The 12,233-nt window shown below is 39.7% G+C and overlaps 1 protein-coding gene across 4 annotated transcripts in view; it reads left to right on the top strand.

Annotated features, from left to right (window-relative positions):
- Window positions 1-12,233, top strand: part of SULF1 (sulfatase 1) — a 189,381-nt gene that overhangs the window by 120,010 nt on the left and 57,138 nt on the right. For all 4 annotated transcript variants that reach the window (XM_077270635.1, XM_077270633.1, XM_077270637.1 and 1 more), the window contains one exon: window positions 5,498-5,667. In XM_077270635.1, coding sequence (XP_077126750.1) covers window positions 5,498-5,667 — 170 coding nt within the window. The remainder of the gene's footprint in view (window positions 1-5,497; window positions 5,668-12,233) is intronic.

Here is a 12,233-nt window from a genome sequence, read left to right as displayed (position 1 = left end):
TTCACATCCGGGATGATCGCTCTGTCCCATAGGGCCCTGTGATATGCCTTGCGGGGACGCTGCGTCCCCGCAAGGTGTACGGACATGCTGCGATCTGAAAAGACGCGCAGCATGTCCGGAGTCGCAGGGCCGCCGCGTGCGGGTTTCCACGCATAGTGGAGACGGGATTTCATAAAATCCCCTCCACTATGCTGGAACATCTGGACGCTGCTTGTTTGACGCTGCAGCTCTGCGCAGCGTCAAACAAGCAGCGTTTCCTGACCGTGGAAACATACCCTAATATAGCAGATTTTGCTCTCTCTTGTGTGAGTCTCAGAAATTCAGCATTATATAATATTTGTATGTTGTTGTTTTTTTTTTATTTATATCTGATAGTTACTGGATTTCCCTACCTAGATGAAAAATGTAATTGTAGATGAGCAATATATCATTTTCCAGTAATTACAGAAAGTCATATTTTTGGAGGAATCCCATTATAACAAGCCTACTATTTTCAGATTGTAAACTAAGGCCAGAAAGGTGGGAGGGGGTAGGTGGCAACACCTGGTTCACTTGTGCGATACAGCAAGGAACACAGAACAGCTGCATAAGCAGACAAGGAGACAAAAATATAAGTCCGAAGTACAAGCCGAGTGACCACTTGTAACTGATTCATTTTCCAATGAAGTTTGCATGAGACTGCATGCAAGGAGTGGTGGCAGGTGGTTCAATTTAAAAATTCATCTTCGTCCCCAACTCCCTCCTTTTTTGTTCCATTTCCTCAATTTCCCTGAACCACACAATTTCCGTGAGCCTTCTTGGCTATAGGTTAAGTATACTTATTTGGAAATCGGGCTGTGTTAATGACAGCAGCTGCGTGAACCTAGTGATCATGCCGGTAATAATGATCTGAATTTGTACACCAGAAATGCTTTTGCAAGTCTCTTTGCCTATGTTATGGTTAAAATCCAATTATTTGCAACTACTGAAAGCCTTAAACCTGAATTTAATAAGCAAATAGCTATTGTATAAAATATAAAAAAATGAGATCTTGATCCAAAGGCAATTGTAAAATCAAGAGATAAGTCAATGTTTTCAGTACAATACATCATACCTTGGTTCAGTAGGTACATTGTTGCACCAGAAAATAGATTTGGAGTCTCTACCATGCTACCATGTGCCTGATCTACTTAATGCAATATAATCCTTTTGACCTTTGGCTTGAATAGAAATTATTCAGTAAAGGGAATAACTTGTAAATTAAAACTTTATGAATTTCTGTCAGACATACAGTATACAGCTGTGGCAAAAAATTAAGAGGCCACTGCAAAATTTTCAGTTTCTCTGATTTTCTCATTATAGGTATATTTTTGAGTAAAATATAAATTGTTCTTGGGCAGGGAGCTGTATTTTGAGCTTATCAATTTCTTCTTGCTCTGTGAGCACATAGACACAGTGTTCACTACTGAACACTGAAGGGCATGCAATGAAAGATCACGTCCTGACACCAGTGCCAGAGTCAGGATATACTTTGTGGGCAGAGTTTGAACGGCCCCCGAAGGATGGTATAAATATCCAAATGGCCCTTGGTAAAAAAAAGATTCCCCACCCCTGGGTTAGAACATTGAAAACACAGCCACGAAATACAGCTCTGGCACAAATTAAGAGACCACTGCTAAATTTTTAATTTATTTTTCTCTTTATAGGTATATTTTTGAGTAAAATGTAAATTGTTCTTTTATTCTATAAACTACTGACATGTCTCTGAAGTTCCAAGCAATACATTTTGTATTTATTTTCTGAAAATGAGAAATGGTCAAAATAACAAAAAAAATGCATTGCTTGCAGACCTCAAAGCAAAAAACGTTCATAATAATTTAGAAACAACAATACTAATGTTTTAACTCCAGGAAAAGTTCAGAAATCAATATTTTGTGGAATAACCATGATTTTTAATCACAGCTTTCATGCGTCTTGGCATGCTTTCCACCAGTCTTTCACACTGCTTCTGGCGCAAAAATGTAAGCAGTTCTTCTTTGTTTGATGGTTTGTGACTATCCATCATCCTCTTGATTACATTCCAGAGGTTTTCAATGGGGTTCAGGTCTGGAGATTGGGCTAGCCATTACAGGGATTTGTTGTGGTGGTCCTTCATCCACACCTTGATTGACCTAGCTGTGTGGCATGGCGCATCGTCCTGCTGGAAAAAACAGTCCTCAGAGTTAGGGAACATTGCCTGAGCAGAAGGAATCAACTTTTTTTCCAGGATAACCTTGTATGCGGCTTGATTCATACGTCCTTCGCAAAGAACAACCTGCCCTATTCCAACCTTGCTGAAGCATCCCCAGATCATCACCGATCCTCCACCAAATGTCACAGTGGGTGCAAGACACTGTGGCTTGTACGCCTGTCCAGGTCTCCGTCTAACCATTGGCCGACCAGGTGTTGCTCTGAGGATGCTACAGCAAAACTGGAAATGGGCAGGTTAATCTTTGCTAAGGAAGTAGGAATCAAGCCGCATACAAGGTGATTTCTTCTGCTCAGGCAATGTTCCCCAACTCTGAGCACTGGTTTTTCCAGCAGGACAATGCGCCATGCCACACAGCTAGGTTAATCAAGGTGTGGATGAAGGACCACCACATCAAATCCCTGTCATGTGCAGCCCAATCTCCAGACCTGAACCCCATTGAAAACCTCTGGAATGTAATCAAGAGGAAGATGGATATTCACAAGCCATCAAACAAAGAAGAACTACTTAAATTTTTGTACCAGGAGTGGCATAAGGTCACCCAAAAGCAGTGTGCAAGACTGGTGGAAAGCATGCCAAGATGCATGAAAGCTGAGATTAAAAATCATGGTAATTCCACAAAATATAGATTTCTGAACTCTTCCTGAGTTAAAACATTAGTATTGTTGTTTCTAAATTATTATGAACTTTTTTTTTTGCATTATTTGAGGTCTGCAAGCAAAGCATTTTTGTTATTTTGACCATTAACCCCTTTCTGCCAGCTGACGGAATAGTACGTCAGCTGGCAGATCCCCTGCTTTAAGGTGGGCTCCGGCGGTGAGCCCACCTTAAAGCCGCGATATGTCAGCTGTTTTGTACAGCTGACATGTGCGCGCAATGAGCGCGAGCGGAATCGCGATCCGCCCGCGCCCATTAACTAGTTAAATGCCGCCGTCAAGCGCTGACAGCGGCATTTAACTAGCGCTCCCGGCCGCGCGGCCGGAAGTGCTCGCACCACTGACCCCCGTCACATGATCGGGGGTCAGTGGTGCATTGCCATAACAACCAGAGGTCTCCTTGAGACCTCTATGGTTGTTGATGGCCGATTGCTTTGAGCGCCACCCTGTGGTCGGCGTTCAAAGTACACCACTATTTCTGCTACATATAGGTGATCTGTATTTCATCTCTATGTAGCAGAGCCGATCGTGTAGTGCATGCTTCTAGCCTCCTATGGAGGCTATTGAAGCATGCCAAAATAAAAAAAAGTGTTTAAAAATATAAAAAAATAAAAAATATATAAAAGTTTAAATCACCCCCCTTTCGCCCCAAAAAATAAAACAAAAAAAAAATCAAACCTACACATATTTGGTATCGCCACGTTCAGAATCGCCCGATCTATCAATAAAAACAAAGGATTAACCTGACCGCTAAATGGCGTAGCGAGAAAAAAAATCAAAGCGCCAAAATTAAGTTTTTTTGGTCGCCGCGACATTGCATTAAAATGCAATAACGGGCGATCAAAAGATCGTATCTGCACCAAAATGGTATCATTAAAAACGCCAGCTTGGCACGCAAAAAATAAGCCCTCAACCGACCCCAGATCATGAAAATTAAAGACACTATGGGTATCGGAAAATCGCGCAATTTTTTTTTTATTTTTTTGCAAACTTTGGAATTTTTTTCCACCACTTAGATAAAAAATAACTTAGACATGTTAGGGGTCTATGAACTCGTAATGACCTGGAGAATCATAATGGCAGATTAGTTTTAGCATTTGGTGAACCTAGCAAAAAAGCCAAACAAAAAACAAGTGTGAGATTGCACTTTTTTTGTAATTTCATCACACTTGGAATTTTTTTCCCATTTTCTGTTACACGGCATGGTAAAACCAATGGTATCGTTCAAAAGTACATCTCGTCCCGCAAAAAATAAGCCCTCACATGGCCATATTGACGGAAAAATAAAAAAGTTATGGTTCTGGGAAGGAGGGGAGCGAAAAACGAAAAAAAACGGAAAAAGCTCCGGGGGTGAAGGGGTTAATCATTTTCAGGAACTAAATACAAAATGTATTGCTTGGAACTTCGGAGACATTTTGTCAGTAGTTTTATAGAGTAAAAGAACAATTTACAATTTACTAAGGAGGGGTTACTGACATCAAAGCTAACAAGGCAAACAGGGAGAGAGGGAGGACAAACTGCTCAAAGTCAAACCTATTACATAGTAACACAACAGTAACAATACAAAAAATACTGTGTTACTACAAAGTCCTGGAACATGACACACTTTCTACTTGCATTATTGTGTATAGAAAGTGCAGCAGCAGGATGTTCTTTATACCAGCTGCAATGAATTTGAAGTACCGGTAAATGGTCAGAGAATGTTATTGTATAAAGTTTTCTAAGAAATGTACGGCTTCTTCTACAGAAATTAAGAAGCCACAAATGATCTTCATACAGAGCACTACTTGTGCATAATTTTACTATCCTGTCTTATCTAAACCTCCATCAGTACAATAGAGCTTTCACCTTTCATTAAAGCCTCTACCAACCATCTAATGACAATGACATGACTCTGCTAGTCATGTCCTGGTCTACACAGCAGATCTAAAAATTGAACTGCAGAACGGTCAGATTTACTGCTTATGCTCCAGTAACCGATAAACAAATAGTTTTTTTCTTAATGGGAAAACGCATACATAACTAACATGAACAGCAGGCTGTGAGAAAAATATTATTTTGATATACAGATAAATTCAATACAATAAGCATTCTAAAAAAGTAAAATAAATCACCCTGCCATGTTCCCTACACTATAACAATGTTCTCAACTTTCTTTGCACCCTCAGGACATCAAACATTTGACTTGACATGTGCATATAGGTATAGTCCTGAAGTTCATATGAAACTCATCAGGGTGGCACACATCCTTTGTTTTTAGTGATATGTTTTGCGTACACCCAAGTTCCAAAAAATCATATGGAATTTTTTTCTTTCTGTCAACTTGTTAAACATTTTTAGAGCTCTTCCTGGGGAAACTAGCTAATGCAGATTTTTCCATGGATAGTCAGACCATTTTCTCAGACATCACTGTATAACTATATTAGTTAAGAGGCAGAGTGGAAAATATAACGACAGCTCTACGACTTCTATTTACTAGTTTTACTGGATATAGCAGGATTGTAAATGGTTTCTAAAAGAGACCTGTAATTCAGGAGCTGAAATTTACTTTTATGTAGTAATAATAGATCAAATTTACCTCTAAGTAATTTATTTTCCCTTTTTGTTTTCAAAGGATTATTTCACAGATCTCATCACCAATGACAGTATTAGTTACTTTAAACAGACAAAGAGGATGTACCCACATCGGCCAGTTATGATGGTCATCAGTCACGCTGCACCACACGGCCCAGAGGATTCTGCGCCTCAGTTTTCAGAGCTCTTCCAAAATGCTTCCCAGCATATGTGAGTTTAATTCTGTACTCCAGCAAGTGACTGACAATGAATTTCTTGTAACAAATGTATTGATTAAGGATGAGCAAATCAATTCCAAACTAATCAAATTTGTATAGAATTTCACAAATATCATCATTTTGCAGAATTCAGCAAGATCCAGCAAAATAGTGGCCAGCTGGCTGCCATTTTGTTGGATTCATATAAGCCACGAAGGGGTTTAAAATGAAATTCATCCTCCTCTAGCCCCTTACCTGTCTCTGCCACCACAGCTTCTTGTCGATCATCCCATGGCTTTCGGAGCTCCCATTCCACTCCACCACTGGCTCCTCTTCACTCTCCACAGGTACTGGTTATGTCTTTATAGATATTCGACATTATGAGTGACATTGAAGAGGTGGTCGTTGCCGGAGTGGGTTGGGGACTTTGAAACCCAGAGGAGGACTGGAGAGGAATCAGTGGCAGCAAAAGGTAAGGCGCTAGGCGAGAATTTTGTTTTTTTTCTTCACCACTTCCAGCCACACCCACTTATTTTGCATTTGGGTTGAGATTTTTATAATAATTACGGTACTATTATATTTTATATTTTAATGGCAATCTGGACTCATTCGATTTCACATCAAATTCCATGTGAATTTAATTTTCCGATATACGATTTTGAATTAATCTGCCAAATTTGAAATTTGCCAGATATGCTCAAATCTAATGTTTTTTTCTTTCACATTGAGCCTTTTACTTTTTCAAAAATATTTCTGTGATTTTATTTATTTTTTTGCTTGAATATGAATATAATTAAATAAATTATTTTATTTGGATTTTTTAAGACTGAAAATTAGTGGCTTGTTACCTGAAGTGGGTGAAATTAAAGGTTTTCTCTTTGTAAAGTTACATGAGTTGACCTTAAATTTTAAATTTCTATGTAGGTGGTCGGTCTACTGTACAATGTGCAATGTTGAAAGACATTGTCATCCTTTAGGGTGCTTGAATTATGGCCGTGGTTCCCTTACACACTGCACTCTAAGTGAGTTAAAGAAGATCTTCAACAGTGGCTGGTCCAAAGATCTCATCACATCGGGGCCGATCGGGGCCGGGTGTCAGCTGATTGTCACAGCTGACACCCGGCACTAAATGCCAGGAGCAGTCGAGGACCGCTCCCGACACTTTAACCCTGGAACACTGTGATCAAACATGATCACAGCATTCCGGGAGCAGGCAGAGAAGCTGTCAGCTCTGAAATCTGGGTCTCCAGAGTTGAGAGACTTCCTGTCATGCGCAGTGCATGTCAGGAAGTCTCTGTGTCAGTGTACAGAAGCTGCAGCGCTGACAGCTTCTATGGCATGCAGATCTGCATACTATAGAAGCGATCAGCTTGCAGAAAGGGAGTGTCCCATAGTGTGATAAAGTGTAAAACAAACTAAGAATGAATTTAAAAAAATTTTAAATAATTGTAAAAATATTTTTAAATAGAATAAAATTGATTTTTTTATCATTAAATGAATATTTGTATTTTTTAAAAAAATGAAACAATAAAAGTACACATATTTGGTATTGCCGCGTCCGTAACAACCTGACCTATAAAAAGGTCCCACTAGTTAACCCCTTCAGTGAACACCATTAAAAAAAGGCAAAAAAAACTCGCTTTATTATCATACTGCCAAACAAAAAGTGGAATAACATGCGATCAAAAAGACTGATATAAATAAACATGGTACCGCTGAAAACGTCATCTTGTCCCGCAAAAAACAAGCCCCCATACAGCTCTATCACCATAAAAATAAAAAAGTTATAGCTCTCAGAATAAAGCGATGCAAAAATAATTATTTTTTATATAAAACAATTTTTATCGTATAAAAGCGCCAAAACAAAAAAATTATATAAATGAAGTATCTTTCATCTTACTGACCTGAAGAATAAAACAGCTTTATCAATTTTACCACACGCAGAGCAGTATAAACGCCCCCCAAAAAAGAAATTCATGAATTGCTAGTTTTTGTATATTCTGCCTCACAAAAATCGGAATAAAAAGCGATCAAAAAAATGTCATGTGCCCAAAAATGGTACAAATAGGAATATCAACTCGTCCCGCAAAAAAGCAAGACCTCACATGACTCTGTGGGCATTATGGGAAAATTCTAGCTCTCAATGTGGTGATGCAAAAACTATTTTTTGCAATAAAAAGCGTCTTTTAGTGTGACAGCTGCCAAACATAAAAACCCGCTATAAAAAGTAAATCAAACCCCCACTGATCACCCGCTTAGTTATGGAAAAATAAAATAAAAGTATGGATTTCCATTTTTCCCTTAAGGGTTAGGGCTAAAGTTAGGGTTGGAGCTAAAGTTGGGGTTAGGGTTTGGATTACGATTATGGTTGGGATTAAGGTTAGGGGTGTGGTTAACGTTGGGATTAGGGTTAGGTGTGTGTTCGGGTTAGGGTTGGAGTTAGAATTGGGGGTTTCCACTGTTTAGGCACATCAGGGGCTCTCCAAACGTGACATGGCGTCTGATCTCAATTCCAGCCAATTCTGCGTTGAAAAAGTCAAACTGTGCTCCTTCATTTCCAAGCTCTGCCAAACAGTGGTTTACCCCCACGTATGGGGTATCGGCGTACTCAGGACAAATTGTACAACAAGTTTTGGGGTCCAATTTCTCCTGTTACACTTGGTAAAATAAAACAAATTGGATCTGAAGTAAATTTTTTGTGAAAAAAGTTAAATGTTCATTTTTTTTTTTTTTTTTAAACATTCAAAAAATTCCTGTGAAGCAGCTGAAGGGTTAATAGACTTCTTGAATGTGGTTTTGAGCACCTTTAGGGGTGCAGTTTTTTGAATGGTGTCATACTTGGCTATTTTCTATCATATAGACCCCTCAAAGTGACTTCAAATGTGATGTGGTCCCTTTAAAAAAAAAAAAAAAAAAAATGTTGTAAAAATGAGATCGCTGGTCAAATTTTAACCCTTATAACTTCCTAACAAAAACAAATTTTGGTTCCAAAATTGTGCTGCTATAAAGTAGACATGTGGGAAACCTTACTACTTAAGTATTTTGTGTGACATATCTGTGATTTAAGGGCATCAAAATTTCAAAGTTGGGAAATTGCGAAATTTTCTCAATTTTCGCCAAATTTCCATTTTTTTTCACAAATAAATGCAATTCATATCAAAGAAATTTTACCACTATCATGAAGTACAATATGTCACGAGAAAACCTTGTCAGAATCACCGGGATCCATTGAAGCGTTCCAGAGTTATAACCTCATAAAGGGACAAAGGTCAGAATTGTAAAATCTGGCCTGGTCAGTAACATGCAAACAACCCTTGGGGGTAAAGGGGTTAACGAGTCTTGCAATATGACTTGGTGCACAGTTAAGTAAGTTGAAGCTGAAATGATCTCTAAAGGGCCACATTTCCTTTTGTATTTTAGGCAAAAAAATAAGGATATATAAATATATATTCATCTTTTACTTTTTAAAAATTACAAAAAAGCAAATTGTTCAGTGCAATAGTTTGGGCACCATTGTTAGTACCAAGTAGAACCCCCTTTTGCAAGTATCACATCTTGTAAACGCTTTTTGTAGCCAGCCAAGAGTCTCTTAATTCTTGTTTGAGGGATTTTCATCCATTCTTCTTGGAAAATTCTTCCAATTTTGTTAGATTCCTGGGTCGCCTTGCATACACTGCTATTTTGAGCTCTAAGCACAGATTTTCAGATCTGGGGACTGTGAGGGCCATTATAAAACAGTCTGCTTGCACCTTTTGGGGGAAGTCTATTTTGATTTTTCCTGCTTTTGTACAGATGGTGTTGTATCAAGAATTTGTTGAAATTCCATTGAATCCATTCTTCCCTCTACCCATGAAATATTCCCCATGCCATTAGAGCTTCAACACAACCTTAAAGCATTGATTCAACCTCCTCCTTAGGCCGGCGTCACACCAGCGAGTTTTACGGACGTAAGAGCGCAGAAAATACGTCCGTAAAACTCGCCAAACAAACGGCACAATTATTCTAAATGGGGCTGCTCCTATCAGCCGTATATTACGGATCCGTAATATACGGCTTTCTACGGCCGTACAAAATCGCAGCATGCTGCGTTTGTCAGCGTATTGCGCAAAAAAAGCCAATGAAAGTCTATGGGGGTGAGAAAAATACGGATTCCACACGGACCAGCAGTGTGACTTGCGAGAAATACGCAGTGGTGTTAGTGAAAAGTCGGTAATTCAATTGCCGGCTTTTCATTTCTCCTTCACAAACCCGACATGATATGAGACATGGTTTACATACAGTAGACCATCTCATATCCCCTTTTTTTCTGCATATTCCACACTACTAATGTTAGTAGTGTGTATGTGCAAAATTTGGGCGCTGTAGCTGCTAAAATAAAGGGTTAAATCGCGGAAAAAATTGGCGTGGGCTCCCGCGCAATTTTCTCCGCCAGAGTGGTAAAGCCAGTGACTGAGGGCAGATATTATTAGCCAGGAGAGGGTCCATGGTTATTGGCCCCCCCTGGCTACAAACATCTGCCCCCAGCCACCCCAGAAAAGGCACATCTGGAAGATGCGCCTATTCTGGCACTTGGCCACTCTCTTCCCACTCCCGTGTAGCGGTGGGATATGGGGTAATGAAGGGTTAATGCCACCTTGCTATTGTAAGGTGACCTTAAGCCAGATTAATAATGGAGAGGCGTCAATTATGACACCTATCCATTATTAATCCAATTGTCTGAAAGGGTTAAAAAAACACACACACATTATTAAAAAGTATTTTAATGAAATAAACACACAGGTTGTTTTAATATTTTATTGCTCTATAAATCCACCTGAAGACCCTCGCTTGGCAAAATAATAAACCCACAATATACATATCCTCTGATGACCCGTCATGTCCCACGAAGTAATCCATCTGAAGGGGTTAAAAAAATTTACAAGCAGGAGCCCTGCTAATGCAGCTGTGCTCGTGCTTGTAAGCCCCGGCGAATGAAGGAAATGTAGGTCAATGACCTATAGTTACCTTCAGTCGCGGTGAGGCGCCCCCTGCAGGTTGTCCTCATATGAGCTCGAGCGTGGGAAAAAGTTCCCAGGCTGCAGTTCAAAGTCTGAGCACACAAATCTCCAAGGTTGCAAAAACTTTTGCATCAGCCCATTTTCCTTTTTTGTAATTTTTAAAATGTAAAAAATGACAATATAGTTTTTGCCTAAAATGCAAAGGAAATATGTAATCTTTGAATTTAGCCCCTTTTAGAGATCAGCAAGCTGAAGATGAAATTAACTGTTCACAATAACAGTAATTTTGAGTAGGGGTGCCCAAACTTTTACATGCCACTGTATGTAGTGCTTGTTCTGCAACGTCAACTGTCTTAGTAAAACTCTGCCTTTAGGGCCCAAGTAATAACATTCTAAAGCTATAATAGACATTATTTTTAAACAAAAAACATGAATTATTTTAACCCCTTCCCGACATCGGACGTACTATACCGTCCGATGTCGGGTCCCCTGCTTTGATGTGCGCTCCGGCGGTGAGCGCACATCAAAGTCGCGACATGTCAGCTGTTTTTTACAGCTGACATGTGCGCGCAATAGCGGCGGGTGAAATCTCGATCACCCGCCGCTATTAACTAGTTAAATGCTGCTGTCAAACGCAGACAGCGGCATTTAACTACCGCATCCGGCCGGGCGGCCGGAAATGAGCGCATCGCCGACCCCCGTCACATGATCGGGGGTCGGCGATGAGTCAGGAAGGTAACCATAGAGGTCCTTGAGACCTCTATGGTTACTGATCGCCGGTGGCTGTGAGCGCCCCCCTGTGGTCGGCGCTCACAGCACACCTGCATTTTAGCTACATAACCGCGATCTGATGATCGCTGTTATGTAGCAGAGCCGATCGGGCTGTGCCTGCTTCTAGCCTCCCATGGAGGCTATAGAAGCATGGCAAAAGTTAAAAAAAAAAAAGTTAAAAAAATGTGAAAAAAATAAAAAAAATATAAAAGTTTAAATCACCCCCCTTTCGCCCCAATCAAAATAAATCAATAAAAAAATATCAAATCTACACATATTTGGTATCTCCGCGTTCAGAATCGCCCGATCTATCATTAAAAAAAAGCATTAACCTGATCGCAAAACGGCGTAACGAGAAAAAAAATCGAAACGCCAGAATTATGTTTTTTTGGTCGCTGCGACATTGCATTAAAATGCAATAACGGGCGATCAAAAGAACGTATCTGCACCGAAATGCTATTATTAAAAACGCCAGCTCGGCACGCAAAAAATAAGCCCTCACCCGACCCCAGATCACGAAAAATGGAGACGCTACGGGTATCGGAAAATGGCGCAATTTTATTTATTTATTTTTTTGCAAAGTTTGGAATTTTTTTTTCACCACTTAGGTAAAACATAACCTAGACATGTGAGGTGTCTATGAACTCGTACTGACCTGGAGAATCATAATGGCAGGTCAGTTTTATCATTTAGTGAACCTAGCAAAAAAAACAAACAAAAAACAAGTGTGGGATTGCACTTTTTTTGCAATTTCACTGCACTTGGAATTTTTTTCCCGTTTTCTAGTACACGCCATGGTAAAACCAATAGT

The sequence above is a fragment of the Ranitomeya variabilis genome, chromosome 6 (genome assembly GCF_051348905.1).
Source record: "Ranitomeya variabilis isolate aRanVar5 chromosome 6, aRanVar5.hap1, whole genome shotgun sequence".
In the NCBI taxonomy this organism is placed as follows: Eukaryota; Metazoa; Chordata; class Amphibia; order Anura; family Dendrobatidae; genus Ranitomeya; species Ranitomeya variabilis.
Note: the sequence above shows the minus strand (reverse complement) of the source record. Positions and strands in the feature narration are given on the sequence as shown.